The sequence below is a fragment of the Formica exsecta genome, unplaced genomic scaffold (genome assembly GCF_003651465.1).
Source record: "Formica exsecta isolate Colony F162 unplaced genomic scaffold, ASM365146v1 scaffold194, whole genome shotgun sequence".
Taxonomy (NCBI): Eukaryota; Metazoa; Arthropoda; class Insecta; order Hymenoptera; family Formicidae; genus Formica; species Formica exsecta.
The window spans coordinates 610,973-636,728 of record NW_021849240.1 but is presented as its reverse complement, the minus strand read 5'-3'; the positions used below and the strand labels follow the sequence as shown (position 1 = coordinate 636,728).

General features: G+C 33.3%; 2 protein-coding genes across 5 annotated transcripts in view; one reads left to right on the top strand and one right to left on the bottom strand.

Annotated features, from left to right (window-relative positions):
• The window catches only part of LOC115234039 (dipeptidyl aminopeptidase-like protein 6), a 52,233-nt gene that overhangs the window by 20,648 nt on the left and 5,829 nt on the right, over positions 1 to 25,756 (bottom strand). The window lies entirely within an intron of this gene.
• Positions 19,647 to 25,756, top strand: part of LOC115234042 (MAGUK p55 subfamily member 2) — a 45,589-nt gene continuing 39,479 nt past the window's right edge. Inside the window, exons 1-2 of one of the 2 annotated variants that reach the window (XM_029804752.1) lie at positions 19,647 to 21,440; positions 21,766 to 21,820. In XM_029804752.1, coding sequence (XP_029660612.1) covers positions 21,435 to 21,440; positions 21,766 to 21,820 — 61 coding nt within the window. In that variant the 5' untranslated portion in view covers positions 19,647 to 21,434. Of the gene's footprint in view, positions 21,441 to 21,765; positions 21,821 to 25,756 lie in introns of those variants that run through there. The other variant, XM_029804751.1, reaches the window with a different exon arrangement.

The following is a 25,756-nucleotide window of genomic DNA, read 5'->3' as shown; positions in this document are numbered from 1 at the left end:
TACAATGTTAATTACTTTTGTAATTATGAATTAAAGAATTTTTCCTGAATACGAGAAATTTTCATATTTGAAAAAACGATCTTATAGTTTGACGTGATTCTTACGAAACATCTTGCATGTGTATACTGTACACGGAGCTCGTTCATTACATGCGATCAATCAATATGATGCATGCAACGATGTATCTCGAGTGCAGTTCGTGTGGTGGATTGAGTAGTAAGTTAAAAAAACAACTACAAGGACATTGAAATGGGATCTCCAAGATCGTGAAGAAGAGTGACGTGACATTAATAAATGGCAAATAATATACCGTAATAAGTATCAATTTACATACAAATGCATTGAAATAATTGCGAAATACAATTATATAATTATTTCTTATAATTACAACGACGATGATAACATTATCTTTGAAATATATAAGACAATTTCTTATACTCTTTATTTTTTTATTATGATTATATAGTTTAGATTTGCTACTATCTTTTGCAAAAAGTTGACGATGAACAAAAGTTTAATCAGATAATTTAAAAGTTACAATAACACAATAATTAAAAATGAATCAAGTAAATGATAATATAATCGGGCACTCATGCATTTATACATGGAAGAATAAGCACGGCAATCTTCTTATTGTCTTGCAGTCGATTATGTACAGCGAGCAAAAGATTTATCGTTCGGTCTCGCAATCGAATCTAAAAGAGACAATTACTTAAGTATAATAGCTTTAGCTAATCGTGGCAAACGAAACGACGGTTGCACTGCAAAAAATTTTAATCGTCCCAATTGCTATGTAGAATTTATTACGGTAAAATTATCTGATTCCGTTTCCCGTGTCCGTTTTCGTTTTCAGTCTCGTCAACGAAGATGAATAGATTTTTCTATACACGTTGTCTTTTGAAAGTAATCTATAAAAAAGACGGATCGGAGTATAAATCTGCAGTAATCGCGTTATTGAAGCTACCTGTTGTATCCATACTCGATGCAGCCGATCGATTTGCTTGAGAGCGAATTTGCTCAACAAATACCGTATTAAGGTCCAACATGATCCGATACCAGCGAGAATATCGACATTCATCGATGCTGTTAATATTCGAATACGCAGATATCCGATCAGTATTTACTAAATTTCTCGAGTTACTTGAGAGATTATTCACACGTACCTTAGATAATATAAAAAAAAAATTCGAATAATGCGCCAAATTCACAAACTTGAATATGTAATCTGGATACGAGAAAATTGAGTATTCTTAGGATTCTGTGTGCTCCGCCAAACTTGAGAAACTTGTTATTCGTGTCAGGAAAGTCGACAAGAAGCAGAAACGCGCAAAGACGGCGACGCGCGTCTTTACGCGCGACACAGAAATAAAACGAGAGACGACCTGGCTCGTAACCAAGACGGTTAATCTCGCGCATCATGCCGGACCGACCCGTTCGACGGTTACACAAATCCGTGGAATATATCTCGCCCTATAAGTATGCAGCATGCAGCCATGCTTACGAATCGATTCTCTCTGCGCACGTACGATATTTTTTGTCTCACAATAGTAGAATCGACTCAAAGTCAAACTTGCAATTTTATCTTTTTATAAGTTATTTTAGGGATGTTTTAGTACATCTTAGTATTTAGTATAATGATTAAATAAGGATAAGATTAAGGTTTTTTTATACGATCTATAACGATGTGAAAGATATTAATTATAATTTAATCGTCATATATCATAATATAAAAATATTATATCACGGTTTCTAAGATAAAGGATAGTGCTTTTTAAAATATAAATTATTATTAAGATATGAAGGAATGAACCATAAATTACATCTTGCCGATAATGTTTAATTTTAGGAACAAATTTTATATGTAGATTCAAATTTGTAATAAAGTATACTAGTAGCTAATAATATTCAAATTTAATATGGGACTGGTTTTTAAGATTGCATAGCATAGTATGATACATACGCCCAAGTCGTCAGCAGACTAATTAAAGCATTCCCAACATTTGGCGCGCATTAATTAAACGTGGAATTTTAATTCAGTAATGTAGAGAGAGTATCTAATGTAGAGAGAATATCTAATTGCATTATCGGAATTATGGCAATGAATTCTGCAAGACGGGGTCTTGTTCTCGAACCACATTATTTTCAGAAGAAAGAAATTTATAGAACGTGAAACGATTGCATTTTCGTGTGCGTTTACATTTCACCTTGCAACTTATTATCGTTTTTCAACGTAGAAATATTTCGACAAGGAAATTTCGTATTTCTGTCGTCATCTCCAGATAGTTTAATCCCTTATGCAATCACTCTGTAGGATTTTGGCTTAAGCTCCTTCGTGAATCACCTATATTTCGTGAAGATGATGATATCAACCCGCGCGGCTCCTGCAGAAATCCACCTTCGTTCCGTTGCAATTTAGATATTTCGCATTTTCGATTAACCGTCTACATATGTAGTTTACTCATAATTGTGCACCATCCAAAGTTTCATCATTTTCCACAACGAGAGTTCAATCCTTTCTCAAAAACTTTGCGCTGTTCATTTTTCAAAGACTTGCTCTTTATATTGCTTTCGCTGAATGATTCTTTCCAGACTAATTGTGACATATAAATTGAGTTTACATTTTTTATTTTGTTATTATTTCTATCTTTTAACTATAGCTTAACTTTTATTATTTAGATTAGTTGATTTTTTTTCAGGTTTTATCGAAGGATAGTTTATATAACATTAATTATATGTGTATACGTGCAACAATCTAATATATTTTGTCATATATCGAACAGCGGATATCGAATAATTCAGCAAACTTAAAACACATGATGTAATATGATGTTTATGGCACCGTTGCATGCATTTTATGACGACAGTCTTTCCCGTTTGCATCGGCCTGGGTGAAGGTAGTGTCCTTTTCCGTTCATCCGTAACCTACCCTATATATTTACGATATTTGACTTTTACAAGAACACGAAACAAGATGAATACGATCACGGAAGACTAAAGTTTCTTTCCATTTTGAACATGGCTTTTTGCCAAGAGAGATCGTATATATTGAAGATCTTCTTTTCTTTCGTGTTCTCCACATTTTGCCGATGAAAATCAACATAACAAAATTAAAAATTTTGTAAAAGTTTATCTTATTTTAATGTTTTAATATATTCGAGAGAGAGAGAATCACCTATATTTCGTGAAGATGATGATATCAACCCGCGCGGCTCCTGCAGAAATCCACCTTCGTTCCGTTGCAATTTAGATATTTCGCATTTTCGATGAACCGTCTACATATGTAGTTTACTCATAATTGTGCACCATCCAAAGTTTCATCATTTTCCACAACGAGAGTTCAATCCTTTCTCAAAAACTTTGCGCTGTTCATTTTTCAAAGACTTGCTCTTTATATTGCTTTCGCTGAATGATTCTTTCCAGACTAATTGTGACATATAAATTGAGTTTACATTTTTTATTTTGTTATTATTTCTATCTTTTAACTATAGCTTAACTTTTATTATTTAGATTAGTTGATTTTTTTTCAGGTTTTATCGAAGGATAGTTTATATAACATTAATTATATGTGTATACGTGCAACAATCTAATATATTTTGTCATATATCGAACAGCGGATATCGAATAATTCAGCAAACTTAAAACACATGATGTAATATGATGTTTATGGCACCGTTGCATGCATTTTATGACGACAGTCTTTCCCGTTTGCATCGGCCTGGGTGAAGGTAGTGTCCTTTTCCGTTCATCCGTAACCTACCCTATATATTTACGATATTTGACTTTTACAAGAACACGAAACAAGATGAATACGATCACGGAAGACTAAAGTTTCTTTCCATTTTGAACATGGCTTTTTGCCAAGAGAGATCGTATATATTGAAGATCTTCTTTTCTTTCGTGTTCTCCACATTTTGCCGATGAAAATCAACATAACAAAATTAAAAATTTTGTAAAAGTTTATCTTATTTTAATGTTTTAATATATTCGAGAGAGAGAGAGAGAGAGAGAGAGAGAGAGAAATATAATTTAAAAATGTAAATTAAATATGTTTTCCAAGATCGTATGTAATCATTATTTTAAAATTAATTTAAGAAATATTTATTTTCATTTCTACGATTAATTCTTCATAAGTTATTATTTTATCAATGATGTGGAAAGAGAGACAGTTTGAACCATTAAATATCGACAAGTCAATTATATAAATTTGCTGTAGTTTCAAACGTAATGATACATCAAGGAACAAAATAAAGAAAGCTAGAGCTGGGAGAGGTTGTTGAGAAAAAGTTGTCGAGAAGAACAAGCTTTTATGCAAAATTTTATTCTTTTGTATTCTTTTATTATCGTATCGTGTAGAATATGAGCAAAGAAACGGTGGTGAGAATTGAAGAAAGAAAGAGCGCGATGTAAAAAAGTGCACGCGATACAATGCCAGCAATGTTGAGGATTCTCAGATTTCCGCAGAATGCGTCCCGCAAAACTTTGCTTGTGCGGAATTTTCTAAGCTCGCATACACACATGGTACTTGAATGCCCATAATTTCGTGTCTGGAATTAATTTATAACTGAAGGCGCGAGAAAGCATGTACTAACGGAACGGATTTTGCTACTTACAATGTTGTTGCCGAACAACAGAAGAATAATAATTCAATAAGACAAAATATAATGTGATAGTTTATAATACAATAAGATGATAATAGCATTATATTTTCAGATTAAAGAGCGGATTCTGTGCACTACAGATCTCATTATATGGCCGTTCTTACCGTCTCAAACTATTGTGAGTATTTCTAATATTAAGCACGACGGAGTGACAATCTATAAATTATTGTCACCGATACTTCGATGAAGTTCAGAATCTTCGTCGCTATACTATTATCGCGCTATTATCACACGCGGGACAGACTTGAACTGTCAAGATTAATTATTACGATATACATTTGCGCACATCCAAATTATTCGAGGTAATTACAAAAAATTTATCTCATCACTGTTCTCTATTTAATTGCGATCTCACGTCGCAAAAATTTACGCAACTCTTGGTAAAACTTGCGTATGAATAAAACTGCGTTGCTTATGATGATTTAAAATTCTTATAAAGTGTTTTTCTTCTTTCTTTCTGGCGCATTTACCTTTAGCTTTTTATTACCCTCATGAATATTAAAAGAGAGAGAGAGAGAGAGAGAGAGAGAAAGAGCCAACGAGAAATACAATGGTTAGCTTTATTAATTTCTAAAAGAGAATGCGCTATATTAGCTTACGTTAAATCAGTATGTTATATAAATTTACAGATCCGCTTCAGAACTTGAGATTTATGGCTTCGGCATTTCACGTAGCTATTCCGTTAGCGAAATCTGTGCGGATCGGGTATTCCCTCGTGATTGGTAGGACCGATCGAATACGTCGCGCGACGTAATGAAGTGCCATATCGGCAACGGAAGACGTGTCGGTGGTTGCGAGGCAGCGAGCGAAGGATAATATCTGCGTTCGGAGTTTGAGCGCGGTCAGGCACGTGATTAATTGCCCGAGTCTCTCGAAACGCTGACTAAAGGCCAGTTTTGCAGGTCTGGCACATCGACCGACTCGCGAAATTAATAACGAACAATGTAGATGAAAAGTAGACTTAAGGAGTTTCCTTCCGATACCACACCCTCTGCCTCTGTCGTTTACCCCGCCAACTGCAACCCCCGATCCCCGAAGACTCGTCATCCGTCACGACTATGTGTCAGCGATTTCTGCGGGGAATTATAATCTGATGCCTCGTTTCCCGTGACGAGAACACGGGCAAAACGACTTTTTTCATTAATCATTTCACAAGCGATTACGCTAATATAGTTAATTAAAAAATGATGTTTTCTAGAATTCTCTCGATTATAACGAGATATTTAAAATTTATCAATCTCATTATTATTTATGTTATACGAAATATTATGTCGAAAACCAGCAGATGTTTTACATGTGAAAAGGCATAGTGTCTATAGACTTTTGAATTTCTTTTTGAACGACTATTCATTACTTTTTTTAAAACAGAACAGACTTACCAAAGAATTTTCTAATGCTTTTAATAGCTTGCTTGGGTACAATCTGCATCTCTTCTATCGAAAGAGATAAACGATTTAATAATATTAATAATCTTTCTACAATGAATTTATGTGTGAATTTTGCCACCACGAGTTTATTCTCGAAATATGAACATAATAAAATTATTGTAGGAAAAGTACAATAAAATATAGAATAATATTAAATCGGAAATTGTAAAATACAGGTAAATCGCACTTCCACTCACTCAACATCGCACAATATTGTAAAACATATATAAAACTGGAAATATTAAAAAAAGAGTTGAAAGATAATTGGCTGGCATGCCAAAAACTAACATATAATAAAACGAGTCATGAGTTTATCCTAACGATTCCTAGTTAAATCTGACGACATATCGATCGATACATATTTATTATTCATTAAAACGTGGCTCGAACGATGTTTATCTTCGCGAGAAGCGATTAAGCAGATCTTACAGCTAGATATTAATAACTTAAATCGCATTCGTCGTCACGTGCTCTTGGGCTGTTCTAATAATATCTCATCTATTCTTATCAAAATGCATTGCAGCAGGTTTACGAGCGACATGAAATATATTTTATTAAACTATTAAACTAATTGCAACATTATTATTACTTGAGTCATAGGAATAGTAATATAACAGGAATAGTAATATGAATCAGTGTGTAATGCGCGTGTGTGTAATAATAGTGTCTCTATAAAATTTCTCCCTGTGGTTTTGAATCGATGCAGTTTTTGAACAAATTGAACTAGATGCATGCACTTTATTTAATTTGTGTGTATGTACTAAAATATATTATCAAAGTTTATATATATATACATATATATATATATATATATGTATGTATGTATGTACATACTAAACCAATAAAATTGTTAGATAAACATTAAAATCCAAAGTTCCAAGTTTCTTGCCATGCTGCAAACTCGTTTGCATACCTCCTCCATATCTATTCTCAGATGCTATTTAAACTTAAGTGACTTTGTGTTGAAGAGCTTTAAGCACGCTAATTGAAAACAACGAGTCACCAAAGTGCGACCACAGGCGGGCTAACTATGGCCGAGACGATTCGCGAGTGGCCCACTTAGACAGATCAGAATAGCATGAGAACGGCGATGAAAATTTTGAGATGATCTCTTCTATTCCATGGCACGTTATATGTGTATGTGTATGTGTGTGAAACGCGAAAAGAATTTATCGTGACATCTAAAAACGTTGTATCGATGTTACAACGGGCAATTTTGTGTTTCGAGGAAAATTTATCTCACACATACGCGAACTCACACAAATGATTATATAAGCGGACGCGCACATTCCAAAACTACAATCGTTTCTTTCCTCTTCATTATTAAACACTGACACGAGCGTCCGATCATCGACTATTTCGACGAAAGCTCAATAGTTCGATCGTTCGCTCGTAAAACTATATTAGATCGCATAAAAATACGCGCGCGTAAAAAATAATCGCAGCATCGTCGTTGGCAGTCGCGATACAATATTGTTGATATTTAAAGATACTGTGACGGAGAAACGCAAATACTTTCGAAAAAAAACACAGTGTTCTCTTTTCAGCGCAACATTCGACGAATTATAGACCAGAACTATGGAATATCAGCGTACCGATAGATTCTATGAATTACAAACTTATAAATGCTTTTCTTGCGTCAAAATAGCATTTAAACATCCGCAATTTTATAGGTATTTTATTTTATGGAATCTCTTAATGTATAAATTTAATTTTGGCGTACATTATAAAACTATAACGATGAGCAAGTTGACAACTCAATCATCCGTGTATTCGAACATTTTGAATATTTATATCCGTCTTGAACGTCCATCCGATAATATATTCTGGCGAGTAATACAGTAGACACAGTCGTTGTAAGTCAGGCACGGTGCGCAAATCGTGAAGCATTGACCGACTGCAGTTGCAACTGCATTGAAATTTCTCACGGTCGAGCACGCTCGGATCGACCCAAACAACCATCATCTTGGCTTTTTATAAAACTTGACCGGTCGAAAAGATTTCCAACTCCAAGGAATTCATTGTTGTTATACATTTTTCGCTCATATTCTCACTTTTATCAGTTTAAAGCCACCCGGAAGTGACTTTCTCGTGCGCTATGCGAAGAACGATCTACAGATATTTTTCGTGGAATTATATATCGCGAATGCATAAAAAGATTATTTATAAAGTTTCACATAAATTTTAATGCATGCAAACAATGATTTAAATACTTGATTATTTGTAATTATACTAATTCTTAATATCTAATTTAGTGTTTGCATAATTACTTTATTTACGTCACAACCCCACAGTCCTACTAAAGAATGTATAAGAGTACATCTCAACTAACATCAAATTTTGCATCTATCACACTGTGCACTTATCACATTAATAGTATATCACCATCATTACTGATTTAATCATATTTATTAATGTCATTTATTGATATCAAAGGAGACCTGTGTGTTTTCACACTATTGTATTTATAAAGTTATAAATTTTAAGCGAATCCATAAAAAATTATGAATTCGCTTAAAATTCATAACTTTATAATACAACAGTGTAAAAACACACAAATTTCCTTTGATATCAATAAATGACATTAATAAATATGATTAAATCAGTAATGATTGAGAAGCATAATTACATTAATGTTGACAATGATTTCTAAGTGATTTTTCTCCAATATATTCTGTGTCAATTTAAATTTTATTTAAAAATCACGATTTGCAGCGTCGAATTCCGTAATAAATTATTTTTTTAGGAGACATCTTCGAAAACAAAACTTACGTTTAGGAAAGGAACGGCACACCATTTTTGCAACGTAATTAAAAGAGCGTTGGTCTCATTCGTTCGTTATTTCTTTTCGAATATAGCTCTGAGAGTGGCTTCGAGCTCACGACTGAATAAACATTCTCTCTAGATTTTTTGTCTCATTTTCCATTCCCTTTCCTTGCGTTCACCGCTCCATTGTCGCTTTGTTCTTTATATCTATTCTTTTTTTCTCTTTCCTCGATTTCTCATCTTAATCTCGGGGAAGCATAGAAAAATAAAAACTTGGAACACGTCAAACTAAAAAAAGAGAAAAAGCGTGCCAAATTTATTTTAAAAAAAATGCCGTACGGGAGACAAAATTTCTCTCTCTTTCTCTCTCTCTCTCTCTCTCTTGACATATATCGAAATAAAAAGTCTTCGTATTGCAATATCCTCCGATATACATCCATGATGTAGGCCAAGAGCTGATCGATGTATATACAATCAAGTTAATTTCAAGACTCGAGGATTAGCTTCATCCTTGCCACATGACGTCAGTTCTAATTCTCGCCTTCTTGCAGTACCATTTTGAAATCGGATTTATTTTCCTTATCCTCTTTGTATTCTAAGACAGATACATCTATCCTTCGGTCGAGATGTGCGTACCTCTTGAGAAGATCAATATAAAGGACAGCCACGCATCTTCTTTTTCTCTCTGTCTCTTCTTCTTCTTTCTCTTTCCCGTGACATATTTAATTATTTACCTGAATATTTTATTTAATCTTCAATTTTACAAAGCTATTTTATATTTTATTTTCAAGGAAAATATTTTTCTTCTCCTTCTGATTATCATTCTATCTTTCTACTGTATACAATCTCAAAATAGAACCTTTAATCGAATCCTATCCTTAAACGAATAGTTTTCTAGTCTTGCTTAAAACCAATTGCGTTTTCTTTGATCCCTTCCAATCCGATTTTCGAAAAAGTTTCAACAACTTATACTTGCGGAATTCATCGACGATTTTCTCTCTTAGGATAATTTTGTTAAGTAAATAATCTTTGTGATAGATTGCTGGATGAAAAATACATTTCTTCTCCTTCTGATTATCATTCTATCTTTCTACTGTATACAATCTCAAAATAGAACCTTTAATCGAATCCTATCCTTAAACGAATAGTTTTCTAGTCTTGCTTAAAACCAATTGCGTTTTCTTTGATCCCTTCCAATCCGATTTTCGAAAAAGTTTCAACAACTTTTACTTGCGGAATTCATCGACGATAAAAGATTAATCGTGGATAAGCGTAACTATCTCTCTTTCTTATACTTATATTGTTTGATCTTACAAAATTTTAAATTTATTAACTTACGCTTTTTTATTAACAAAGCTATAAAAAATTTAATTATATATCACTTTCTATATTCAAATAATTCAGATCGTGTCACGACAAAGTTATCAATATATATCATCCCCTTCAAAGATGTCAGTTCTCATAGGAGTATATGAGCTTATATCTGTACCTCACGGAAAGATTAGAGAAAGAAAAAAAGTGCGCGTATTATATTTTTTATAATCATCGGTTAATCAATTAAGTAATGCTGTTAATGCTCATGAAAGATTTGTTTTTCACGTTCTCTCTTAGGATAATTTTGTTAAGTAAATAATCTTTGTGATAGATTGCTGGATGAAAAATACATTGTTATTTAATTCTACTTTTGTTAGCTGATCGTCTTTTTCTTTTTACATTACATACATCTACGCGAAAGCTACACGCGTATACACAGACAGCGGCTCCAAGAGAATAGTGATGATATCAAAATGGCAATCTCAACATGCAGGTGACGAAGGTAGAACGAGAACCCAGGCCAATCATGGCAGAGATCTCTCTTTCTCTTCCCTTCTCCCGTAACGCTCTATTCATTCCTTCTTTCTGCTCTTCTTCATTCTTCTGCGTAGAATATTCAATCGCTCATCCTCTCAACTAAGCGTGAATTCGAAATTTAAGCGAGCTCCTTCACGAAGTTTCACCCATTGGATTGAGCTAAAAGCCATCCCTTTCTCTCGTTCTTTTTCGGACTTCGTTTCAAATGCCGAATATTCTCGTTCTTGACTTCAGGAAACCAACACACTTCGCTAATATTGCAGACCAACTGCATTTTTTCACGGTCTTAGTTCAGATTTCTAACGACTTCATTCGGACTTAAAATCTGATATGCAAATCTCATACAATTAAAATGTCATAGTCTAATTGATAAAGAATAAACGGGCTTCGTTATATTTATAGCGGTTGAAAATTGAAGAGTGTAGTTTTATTAAAACTGAAAATTGAAGCGTGCATTCGCTATTAAATTTCTTAAAAATTTATCAATTTATATTACAATTTATATTCAGCAACGACGGAAATTTAATTACAATATTTTTATAATCTTGAAAGAGATAACTATCTAATCTTTCTTTTGATTTGAGTCTTTCTTAATAATTATTCAAAATTATTTTTTGTCGTGTATTTGTTAAACCTCGTGGTAAATTTTGCATCTGTGATTACTCAATATCCCAACAATCGCCAATATAAAATAATTATAGCACATCATGAGCAAATAATCGCTCTGATTATACGCGTGATTGCATAAAATATGCCTCGTTACCCTCTAATTACATTATGATATATGTACATTTAATCGAAAAAAAAATTTCTAAGAACTATACTCTCGCGTGCAACAGCGCGATTAATTAACTTTATTGTCATGAGTAAAACGCTAATTATACGACTACTTTGCGCACGTCAGTGTTGTTAATTTAAAACATCATTTTAACCCTGTTTGGCAAACCGCGATTATCGCCGCGCGATTTAAATTTTTTGATGATTCTCACAGAAACAAGTTAACCTTTTTCATTTCTGGAAAAATTTTATCTCATCGGGTTAATTACTCCTAGCATCTGCACACGCATATTTTAGTCTTCGTATATAGTTTATCTATATAAATGCTAATAAAGAGCGCGCGTTTGTTCTTTTTATTCATCTCATTCTGTATGTGTATATATATATATATATATTATATGTTTCTCTTAGACATATCTTCTAAATTTATGTTATTTACGATAATTAAAGGCGCAAATGATTTTAATTTCTCTTTCATGCATTTTAGCTGAGGTCGCGTAATTTCAAAGTAGTTTTAATCCAGGGCCCCTTTGAATAGAGCTATGCAATCAGCTTTCTCTACAGATACTCGCCAGTCTTGTTAGACTTTTTCTCCAGCAATTGCGGATTTTCGTGGCTTGTTGGAAAAGCGAATTCAGCACAATCGACCGAAACTAGACGAAAGAGGAGACAAGTGCTAATAAAACGGATATTACGAGTACAGACTAAAGGAAACATTTGGGGCTAAATGTTTTTGTTGATTAGTATATTTCGTGTGGTTCACTGCAATATTATCCTTTCTAATTAAGGGCGTGAATTATACTGTGCGATTCATTTCGGTAATGCCGTTTCGATCATGGAAAGTGCCTAAGGCACGATGAAAAAAGATCGTTTTAAAGAGATTTTTGAGCGAAAAATATCTATTATTGATTTAAAGTTGACTGTTTTTTAATATCAACCATTTTTTCGATGATAGACGATAACATTTTAATAGTTGCGAGAAATTTAAGATAGAAAAAATTCTCATTTCAACCAAATATCCATTTGTAACCGAGGAAAACTCATATTTCTTTGTTTTACCTGTTCTTCTTTTTTTTTAGATTGGTTTGTGTTTAGGAAATTGACGAAAGCTCTCGAAGATAGATCACAGGCAAATAAAATTGACGTTTCCACAAGACAGATACAAGGTAAAGTGCCTTAGCATAGTCAGACGAAATTAAATTCGTGACTATCTTTTTTCTCATGATACAACATCATGTTCTAATACGATTTAATCTCCTGACGTAATTTTATTTTTCTATTAATTACAAGCTTTCTTATATATTTTGCGCTGGTATTTTTTCCTTGATAAAAAGGACGCAGAGTGGAGAATGAAGAAACCAGAACATTATGCACAATTACAACTGCAATTACTATTTTTTCAATCTAGAAATATTATATTTGAAACAAAATAATGAGAAAAGTCATTTTCATGCCGGGTTTCTCTCGCTTTTTCGTAATACTTTTCAATCTATTTATTTCATTCTTTCGATACTCTTCATTCTCGTCTCCCACTCTTTATACACTTTGCACTTCATCAAAATCATTAATAATTGGTAATTATCAGTATCGAGTTTTCTGATGAACAGAAAGAATCTACTTATTAATTTCCAAACATTGATTTTCATGGCTGACAGCGACATATATATCACCGACGTTTTATTCTCATTAACAAAAATTATCGATACATTTTGCCATAATAATTTACTCAAGATTTGCTCCGTATCTCTTGACGCATAATCAGCTTACGGAATTTTTTCTTATTGCAAATGCGCATAACAAAAATCATCGCAATCGCGCAAGATTCTCCTGATTTTAATTCAAATTTGTTCATGATGAACGCGACTAATCGAATTGGAGAATGCAGAGAACCGAGTAAACAGAATTTTTCGTCAGTTGACATTGCCTGTCTTGACTCGCGCACACGTTGTCGCGCATTAACAGAGTGGGTGGAAGAGTAGGTCGTTGGAAATGCGGCAAGCTTTCTGCATTAACTGTATAGATACGGATTCGCATATCTTCCGAGAATGGAAGTGTAAGTAACTGAATAATGTGCATTTGCATTTGATGGCATAAACTCGGCACAAGAACCCCTCAAAAGCAGACGACCGCCGCTGCACCGCGTCCGACTCTTACGAATCCTGTTTAATTATTCACAAGCGTGATATTCCATGGCGATATTGCTTCTCTGCGGATCGTAATTTTGTACCTAAACACACTTTTGGGACACGAAAATCTCTTAACGACAAGAACTGAAATTTAAATTTATCTCCGACATCTATTTTCATTTAAATCAATGATGTTATCTACGATACAAGTAGAAAAAAGTCCAAGCTACGAGACTCGAATTAAAAACGTAACAACGCGCTTGAAACGAGAGATTAATGGATTTTTGTATATATAAAAGAGAGGCCCGAGTATCATTCAGCATTATTGGCTAACGCAACAATTGATTTTACTTGTATCGATACACTCTTCTACGCCTATAGACTGGACATTCTTCTCATGATAGAAAATTTCAATTTGTCATAAATTTGAAAACTGAACTCGCCAAAACATCGAGATTTGTGCCGAAAGTTCGCAAATCGAGAGAGGCAGCCGCATCCACTGTCTATATAAGCGATATAAAACGCGCGCGCATTGTTACATAATTTCATTTTTATAAATATATGGCATAGCGTAGAGATTATGGTAAAGAATTATCAAGTTTATAACGGCGTGCGTGGCATCGTTTCTATGAAAAGAGCTAAACCAGACTTTAATGACGCCCACAGTTAAAGATTAACGTAAGTACGCGGCGCCCGAAAACTTGGCTTTATATTCGCGTCGTTATTTATGCAAATGCTCATTAAAACGAGGAGAATTCAAAACTTAGCAAAACAGTTCGCAATGTCAGTAAAGCCACTTTGCGCATTTTTATTGCAGAAAGTTATATAATTAAGAAATATATAAAGAGCAATTATTTTTCGTAAAATGATAACAAGATGAATAATGGTAGGAAGAGAGAGGAAGATGAGGAGGGGGAGGAGGGCAATGAAATGTTGAATTAACGAGTACTCGATGAGAGAGATGAACAATGAAGAAGTGGGAATAGTTTTGCAAATTTTAATATCGTCTTTCCGTATGTACTTATATGTCAAATAAAACATACTCTTGTATGGAAACTTGGATAAAAGCAAAGTTATTCGAAATAAGATTTCTCGTATTATTCACGCTACTTTGAACTTTCTAATCAAGCCGCTATTGATGAGATGAAGAACGAGAGGAGCCGACAAAATAAACTCATGATAGTCGAGTTGGGCGGCCAAATAGAGTAACTTAATTGTTTCTAACGTGCTGGTAATGGCTTAGCCGACGGCGTATTTTGCTAACTAAAGTTTCTCAGGCGCAGTTGATGCCTGCTAGAATAAGGATGCCGGTAGTTTACTCGCTGCGCGAGATATCAAAAGCCTATTAGTTTTCTCATATAGCCGTTTATTGTATAACTAAATCAATTGCTAGTTATTATTATTTTATCAGGACGCCAAAAATTATCAATTCTACGATCTAAACTCTTGCGGTAAAACTGTAATATTTAATATTTATTATAACAAAAAGCTTTTTTTTTATTTCCTGCTCTATAAATGTAATAAAAATATTCGATGGTCGCAGGATCGCAAATGTCTTAATCTCCATAACTTTCGATTAATACGAAATTTGAAGATAGAACTGCAATTTTGTCTGCACATTGGTACCCAAGCTGAGTGTTAATGTAAAAAAGAACAAAGAAGGAAAGGGGGGGACGGCTGCTTATATCACAGGCCATATCCGCACATATTCAAGCGAGAAACGTGTGAATGAGTTTTAAAATGTATTCTTATATATATGTGTGCACGTACTCGAAAAAATAGTCGAGCTATAATAGATAATCATTGTATTTATGCTTTTTGGTAGTCATATAAAACGATATAACTGTAAGAAATGAAATGATATAATATACTATTAGAATTTTAACAATTCTCTCTCCGAGTGAATCAAACCTAGTTAAAGAAGAAAGAATACTTTGCGCAAGTTTAATGAGTTCGTTTTGTGTTCGGACGATATCGGCGAATGCCACAGGTGCTCGCGCTTGTCACATCGAGATATTTCATCGATGTGTCCGCATCTGCAAAAATTGCAAATATTTTTGCGCCAAAATAAACGCATATTTGCACATAGGAATAAATATTATCGTAATGAGTAATCTCCCTTGCGGGAAATATTTAACATTAATTCCCTCGAGTATCCATCCATTTCGATGTTCGGGTTTCGAGTTTTGATGCGGCATTTTATAATGTGGGAATTTAGTTTCTCGTTGAAAATCCTATTTTCCATAACAAAGAAAGAGCTATATTTAAAAAATCACATTGTATATAAATAATGATATAAAATGTTACGAATGTTGGAATTGTTTGCTTTGAAAAGTCTAAATTTTTGACTAAAATTAACAGTACTGTAATTGTCGATGTTTTAAACTTCTGTTTATTGCGCGAAAGAATCAGCTGTTTTTATGCATCGTAAAGATGCTTCGTGAAATGCTTTGATCTCAATTTTACATTAATCTAAAAAATGATTTATGCCAATTCTTTCGTCTTTAACTAGGTTTGATTCACTAGGAGAAAATTGTTAAAATTCTAATAGTATATTATATCATTTCCTTTAAAAATTTCATTAAGAGAAAAATCCACTAGTCATATAATTATTAAAAAGTCACGCGATAATATTTTCATATTTAGTATTAAACTGAACATCTCGCGACGCTTCAAAGAATCGCGTTTCCGCTTCGAGATATTGATTTCTAGTAAATACACATATAGCGGAATGTTGTTTCCTGGAATGTTACAAATTTTTGCCTAATGATTTCGACGTTAAATAATAAAAGAATAACGCGCTCTGATAGACCGATGCCAAAAAATGATGCAAATATTAGGGTCGCTCTTTCGCACCGCATTGTAAACCACTGTATTCTTTCGACCACGTTACGTGAAATTCTCTCCTCCGTAAAAGTTCTGTGCTTTAGTATACATCGAGAGGCCCTTGAAAGGGATGAATGTTCGTATAGGGGAGACCTCTTTTTACCGCGCCCTGTTTCTGATGCTGAAATGATGTTTTTAACCATCGCGCTACTACTATCCCAACCAATTTCGTAAGAGGCCGAGCTGTATGCTAATACAGCTTCCGGAAACTGTCGAAGAATTCACTTTAGGATTCATCGTAACTTTGCATCGGGAATTGACGTGCATGAATATATTTTCTCTCAATATCTTGGAAAATCAGCTCGATTGAACTCACTTCCTTCGGAACAATTTGTTTTGTACGATTTTGAAAAGATAACACATTATGAGATTGCATTAGACGTATAGCGAAATAACTTTATATGTTTTAAACGAGACGCTCTTCTCGTATTTCTATAGTATTTGATTAATTTTATATTAGGACAATTTTTTACGCAGAAGAGAATCTTTTATCTATACATTTCTACCTTTTAACTTTTATACTTTCTTATTTGTTTTTAATGACATAGAATCTTAATTTGATCTCCCTCTCGCGAAAACATTCGACTCGATACAATCGGGTTCATAATCTACCACAATATTGCAACGCAGCGAGTATCACGCATACGATCGATATTGCTGCGTTCGTGCCAGCTGACTTTACTAACTAATTCCCGGTGCATATGTGCATATACATATACGGAAGGCATAGAACAATACAGGAAAAATCTCGAAGGTCAAACTCGGAGTGAAATATTTCCGAATGAACGACGATGAAAGCACCTCGAAATTTTGGGAATAAGGAAAATATCGAATTAGTGATACATGTACAAGTCCCGAATTCCCGTTTCTATCACGTCGTCCTAACCATTGTCGTTTCTCTTGCTCTCTTGTTGTACCGCAACGCCGTTCAAACGAGCGGACTACTAATTATATATTATATTATATATATTATATAATTTTTAATACAAAGAAATTAAGAAAATTGAAATTTTATTTATTTGTGATAACATGTAATGTTATATGTTTTCTTTTTTCTAATGCAAAATTAATGAAAGGCTCCATCAATTTTTTATTTTTAAATTTTTTTTAAATTTTCAGTTTATTATGTCTGTCGCTCTGTCGCTCTGTCCGCGAATACGCGGCAATACAAGCTAATTCGCGTCATGAATGTTAATTACTCGCGATTAATACGGAATAATGTGCTCAGGACTTGCTCCTTCGACCTTGCCCGTTATTCGGACAAGCTTACGCGACGATAAACGCAGTGGCTGACATTATTTTAATAACCGGCGCGAGCAGGAAAACGAATCTTATTATGCAATGAGATACTAACATGTGTGTGTCTCTTTCTCGATAAAACAAATTATGCATGCTGGAGAGAAGACAATTGAAATAAAATTCGAGCGAGAAAGATTCTGTGTACACGCTGGAGAAAATTGAAATATTAAAATTGTCACTAATAAAATCGTCGTATATATAAAGAAATAATATAATCGAAATCGTATATTTCAGCGCGAGATATATGTGATACCGTAAAAATACGGGAATAATATTTGAAGTTAAAATTTCTTTTTACAAATATAAAAAAATTAGGAATATTAAAATTTTATAATGTAATATATAATTTTATATATTATTGGAGAGAAGATAATTGAAATAAAATTCGAACGTTAGTATACGTTGGAGAAAATTGAAATATTGAAATTCGTATTAAAATATCGTATATATAATCGAGATCGTAATATTTCAGCGCGACACATGTACTCGTATATGTGATAGCGTAAAGATATGTGGATAATATTTCAAATTAAAATTTCTTTTTACAAATATTTTTTTTTAAATTTTCAGTTTATTATGTGTGAGAAGAAGAAATGAAATTTTCATGATATAATTTTTGTCAAAATTCACATTACCTCCAAATTATAAATAATAAATGATTTAACACTCACCTCGGTATAATTGTGATACAAAACACGTTGATTGCAAAAATATAAATATTCAGTAAAAAATACTGCATAATTTACGAGAGAAAAACATTTTTTTAATATAAACTTTTATTAAAGTTATGAGAAATAAAAATCTAATTCTAATATAGAAAAATAATCCAATTAAGTAAGTTATATATACCTATATACAAAACTTTCATACAATTTATCTCTGGAAATATATTTTACACGTGCATTTGTATAAAAATATTATGAATATTTTAAATAGTTTTGAGAATAAAACTTAGCATATTTTACGCATTTTTATGCATTATATTACACAATAATTTAAAATGGATCACTATCACGGAAATAAACGGGCGATTAATTTCACAAGTGAGAAAAATAACAAATTAAAGAAATTATAAATTGCTTACCCCACGGTTGTGCTCTGCCGCCGTCCCTCCTGCCTCCCCCTCCTCTCTCTTGTTCGTTCGTCGTTGCTTCATGAAATTTACACTCATACGCGAAAATCCGGTTATTTACGATCGCGCGAACAATAGTCGGTAAAATATTAACACTCACGCGGCTCTACCAATGTTAATCGCACTCGACGTGTATCTTATATTACGATAAATGCGATAATTATTATACGCGACCCACGCTTGATGTTCATTTGGCAAATTACGCGGGCAATTCACGCGTCACTCGCCACGGCAATGCTACCAATATTATCGATGAAAATATCATATATCTTCACGCTTGAAGATAGCTACTTCCGTCGTTACAGTCATGATGCGCGAATATCTAGATGCGATATGCGATGTGCGTAATAACCGATGTCATTCGACCCGGAAGATGGTAGCTATCTTTAAGGATGTTTTGGCTGTACAATAGTAGCAAAAAGCTGTCAAAATTAACAAAAAAAATATATTTCTTACGTTTATACTGTTTGAAAAATTAAATGAATAAATCCGGATTATAAAAAGAATTAACTTTTAAACGAGTAAGTGGATCTAAATCAAGTTTTGCACAAATATTTATTAGAGTTTTTTTAATATATGTGAAAATTTTTGTTTCGCTGGCAATATTTTTTCTTGTCAAATTTGTCAAATAAGTGTTACAATACGCGATTTTTCATAAGAATCAATATATAGTAACTTTAAATTTAAATAATTTCCAAACCATTAAAAGAATTGTGCTCAGGTTTTGCACGGATATTCAGAAGAAATAATAGAACAGCCTACGAAATTTTCATGCTTTTGTCGCGAGTATACGTTCGCATCTCGAGGTAATTCGATTTTATCTTACTTTATAAGTGAATAAAAATACAAGTTTATATATTAAAGATAAATATCTACAGACTAAATATTCGAAAATAATTAGATTTGCATGACGGTCTTACGATCGAATGGAATTCCGCGAAATATCCGCGTTTGCGATATCGCAAAGTCTATCTGTTTCGTATTAACGGAAAAGTACGAAAATGATATCAATGTTACTCGAGTACTGTACGATATTGAACGAATCGAATTAATAATCGAGAATATTCCGCGTTTCTTTTCTAGACTACGTTCCACTTGGTAATCGCAACACTCGCGAGCTTTATCTATCTTTTAATAACTCTCGACGAATAACAAAGATGAAAAAACTCCACGAGTGTTACGATCGCAAGTGTAACATAGCCCTAGGCCCTAGTCACATAAATATTTCGTGGTGACAACAATAACTAGCTACGTCACGGCATTGGAATGCAGTTAGCCGGTCTAGCGTCTAGCGGCGCTGTTGTTTACATTCCACGGCCTGCGGCCTTGGCATTGACGTGACGACGCTCGAGCGAGAAGGTACCGATACGAGATTCTCCGTATGCATTATTAATTATACGTTTTATCAAATTCACGAAATATTCCCTACTTACTTCGTAATACGTTAAATATTTCATGAATTAGAATGACAACGAAATATAACGCTGTTCGACGCTCGAGCAGGTAGCAGCATTAACTTCTCTGAATATCGTCATATTCTTTTCGAGAGGAACGCGAAAATTTGTATTTCCGCGCGCGATTATTTCCAACGACAATGACAATTGGCAATTATTAGTCTACGTAATTGTTTGACTTTCGCAATAAATGAGACGTAATGTTTTTTCCAAGCGACAGTTTCAAATAAAAGATGTGGTATATATGTCGACTATTTATTAATGATTTTCAAACGCGTCTTAACCCTATCAATTATAAACTATCAACTCGCCCATAATAACCGATATCATTCTCGTACTCTTCATATTCTTCGAGTCAGTAACAGAACATCGCGACAGTATTAATCGACCCCAAGTCGAACGACATTGCAACGCGTTTAATTACTAAGTCGTTTAATTACAGCCGTTATTAATCCCATAATTTCCAACCACGTATCGTGTAAATTCGCTGTTAAAATACATCGTTGTACTTTATCAAAGCGCGTAATTTGCGAGATTTATTCCGTCGAAGCTTATATCGTGTGAACGATGAAAAAATCTAATTATATTTTGTAATATTACGATCCGCAAATATTTATATCGTTAATACTTTTTTTTTTTTTAACTTTTATATTTATTCACTTATAACGCGAAGTACAATAAAGTTGTCCTAAAATACGAGCGTATATTATTCACGCGTTAGCAACAGAAATTAGCGTCACCGAGATAGGTGAGAAGTTGGCCGCGTGATTTTCAAATGCTGAACAGGTTGTAGTTTCATGCATATGTAACTTTGCCGCCGTCCTATCATTGCGAATAAAGCGTCGCGTTTAATTAACATTGGGAATCGGGAGTGCCGTACAAAGTGTTGCGCGATCGTCGATATTTCGCTCATTGATACGTGCGCGATCACATGAATCGGGTTTTCGCGAATTATAAGTGCGAATACTACGAAAAAGCAACGAATGACGAACAAGAGAGGAAGTGACAGGAAGGCATCGAGTAACGAAGGAGCAACTTAACCTAATTTAATCTAAACCATGGAGGTAAGCATCTTATAATTTTTTAAATTTATTTTTTACTCATGTTTTATTAATAATTAATTAATTGTTCGTTTATCTTTGTCGCGCGTTGACTGGTGGTCCATTTAAAATGATTGTAATATATGTGTATACATAAAATTTTAAATTGTTTTCTCAACAATACACAAAAAATTTTTTTCGTAAATTATACAGTGTTTTTAAGATTTTAAAGGTCTAGTAAAAAACAAATTAAAAAATTTTATTTCGTGGATTAATTATTTTTCGAGATATTTATTATTTTTGGCACTGGTTTATATATATATAATGTATATATATTTATATATTACAGATCGTCCTAGAGATCGACATAATATCCTACAACTCTTCTGTTGCGCATCGTACCGGTGAGTCAAATTATTTTTTACTTTTATACATATATGTATATAATGTCTTGCACACACACGCACGTATAAGATAAATAATATAAAAAAGGAAAAACTAGAGAGGATTAATCTTTTCCTGATACACTAAGATAATCTGATAAACTAGCAGTTTATAAAAATATAAATTTGCAATGATAACGAGTGCAACAATAAGAAATATGATTTGTTCTTATGTAAATTGCTTGATTTCATTTATCTTACATTAAATAAATATTCAAGCATCTTATTCAGAAGATATTAAATGAAATAAGTAGATAACAATGGGAGCGCAAGTAGGAAAGTGTAATAGGATTTATGATTGCTCTGGTCAATTTGCGGCTATGTGCCGCCGAGATAGGCAACGATAACACAGCTTAAAACGCAACGATAAAATGTCTCTCTATTTTATTTTCTCAATTAGAAATACCGAAATTAATCTCGCGTAAATTTTTAGATGTCAAACAATTATTTAAACATATGAATCACCAATGTCAAAATCTTATTATTTGAGTTTAAAATGGCCAAGTATGGCGAAGAAATAGTATTATTCACACAATAATATCTGAAGATGCTGTAAGTGCGATTATTTTTTCGTCGCAGCGACGTAGAGGTTGAATCTATAAAACATATCAATGTATATGAATAATTATTTTATATTTCCAAATTTTATCTTTGAAGCGATTTCTTCATTGCTCGTAAAACATAACAATATACTATAATTATGAATTTGATATGTTGACGCAGCTACTGCATTTTTAACAACGTTAAAAATTTTATAGTAAAATAACTGCTTATATATATGCCTTGGTATATTAATATGTTTTATTGATTTGACGGTTTTGTCAAAATAACAACGTATACACGTGTATAGAAAAAAAAAAAAAAAAATAGGCGCATATGGAACGGTGCAAAAAGCGATTGTCAGAGGGTATAGAATGGACATCCCGAATCCTTTTCGCGACTCGAATGAAACAGTCGGGCGGATCGATCGGGACGGGCGGTTGCTTTCTAGATTGCCGCTATTCCGCAGAGAAAATGATTTCCGGCATTGAAGCACATCATCGCCTCGCGAGCGTGTCAACAAGGATCAGTATCGGTGAGGAGCGATTTCGCTTGAGGATAGACAGTGGTAAACTGGAATTTCTTGTCAAGGATACAATCGTGCGTACACACACACACACACATACACGATTGTACACATAATCGGGTGCTTTATTTTTCGACATTCCTCGCTATATAACGAAACACGCATTACTTTATTCTTCTGTAGCAATAGTTTAGGAAAAGGGGTTGTGATTCACATAAATATATTTCTCATTGTAATAAAGATGATAAATCGAATGATAAATCGTCAAACGGTGGACGCAACAACTCATGTTCGTATGTAACATACTGAAACTACGTGCAAGCGATAGCATATAAATTCCTTGTTCGGTCTCATATATAAACGATGAAACCGTCATGTCGTCGGCAGAATTCATTTACCGCCTGAGCATTCTACATGCAACGCGAGAGTTTGCCGTAAACAAAACCATCCCTTCGCAACATTGAGATGGCATGCTTTGTTGGCTGTCGCTCTTTTTTTTTCGTAAAATTGAAAGCAGCTTGGAGGACCGAGATCCGCTCGAATCTAGATCTCGGAGTTTTCGGGAATCTCGCACAAATGCGCCAATTCGAATTTTCATTTATCTTCTTGACTTTCTCACGAAAACTTTTAATCTATCTCATCGAATACATTTGTTTATTTTGTAGATAAATCGTGCAAAAAGATACGCAAATGCAAATCGTAATTAATTCGTGTACTTAGCTAGAATTACTCTGATTAACATTACATTAAGTTGATAAACAATATAGCTTGTTCGTCTATAATGAATTGGGATAAATGCAATGTGAATACGCGAAAAATTAAATCCATTTGTTTGTGAATAAATATGTCGATCTTTATTTGAAACAGTCATTCCATTTTACAGATTCATAAATTTATACGCCAGTAGTAACAGAATAAATATTGATAAAAAAAAATTAAATCTAACTACGAATTATTTCCTTATTAGTGCGATAAATTTAAGGAAAATGCAAAATATTGTGTATGCTTATCCATCTCGTAACTTACTTTGGCATTTCATTCGATATCGTCAAAAAAGCAACGCTAAATATAAACCGGTAATAATTTATCATTTTCGTTTTGCGGTGGAAAGTGCAAATGCTTGTTTTTTGCGAGCGAAAGCTCGGTTTTATTTGAATGAACTTAATATTCCATGTATATACACTCGCACATTGTCCTTTGGTTTTTATCTATTTTAATTATAAGAGAAGAAGAACATTATATATAATGTTCTCCTTCTCTTATAATTAAAATAAATAAAAACCAAAGGACCATGTGCGATATATATATATATATAAACGGTGCTTTATCCATTCACATATCGACAACTACGCAGATTAACGCGATTAATTAGTCAATCGTGTTCAAAAAACACTTATTTGATCATCAGTGAGAAATGCGAGACAGAGCTCAATTATTTCACAAAATTGTGTCCAATAATTTCACCGCTTACGAGGCAGAAATAATTTCAATTTCCATTTTACAAAATTCATCACGTATGCACGAACGAATTGCAGTTGAGTCAAACTAATGAACAGAGTTTTCGCATCATGTCGTGTACGAGATGCATCATTGCATAAAGATATTGCGAAAAAACGCCGCATTGCATTTCAGATATTGACGATCACAGCGCAGTTCTGGCAATTTTATATTTTAACACCAACGGAATCAAGATTAATTCCTTTTAATACACACACCATGGATTCTCAAACGTAATTTATTACGCGTAATTGCATCTCGAGATTTATTGCGTCGCGATATGCACGACTGTGTTTTGAAAGTTGAATTATAACGTAATATAATATGAAGTGAGATCATTGCGTGAAAAAATACAAATATAAGATGCAACGTGCAGTTGCCGGAACTCGTAAAATAATAATCTAGAATAATCTAGATAAATGAGACCAACAAACGCGATCTAATTATCTCTTACTAGAAAAATAAGATCAGATATTTTGCCATCATTATGATAAATGACAAACTTTTAGACATCAATATTTTATCGTCAATTAAACAAGAATTGTTTCAAATACCTGGCTTTTGATCATGAAAAGGTATAACAAACGATACTAATACGCATCATTAGTACTTTATATTTCAATAAGAAAATCTCAACATGCATGATATGTAGCAGCAATTTGCAGTAAATCATCGATAATTAACGGCATTATGCTCCTGCGTAGATTAATAGGACATGAATGATCGTTGTTGGTGATTTTCAAAAGGTAGCGCTTTATACGGCCATTTGATTGGATATTTTCTCATCTCTTATCTCTATATCGCTCCTGTTCGAAGATCCGGAAATATCCGTTTCCCCAGTTATCAATAGCCCTGTTGCTGAAATCCCGGTTCTATCCGATATCGGATACCGAAATCGCACTGATAATAATGATAATAATATTATAACAATAATAATATTAATAACAATAATAATAAAATATAAAAGATGAGAGATTAGAATATATCAGTCCCACGTTAAAATTATATTAGATGCAAGAATAAAAATTAGAATTTGCATCAGGTTATATCAAATTTAAAAAAAAAAAAATTATTGTGAAAATAACATTTCTAATCATATTCAATTTACAATTGTGACAAAATTCTTAATTATATACAGTTTATGATCATACTATTGAAAGTTTTATCGATTCTTAATTAAAAAGTGAAAGAATTTAATTGAATTAATCATATATTTTTTTACCGGACCGCGATTCCGTGATAGCGAGTTATTATCGTTTGCAATTTTTTCGAGACAAATATATACATACTTTGTTAGATATTCTTGCATGGTGGGGGGGGGGGGGCGGTATGTT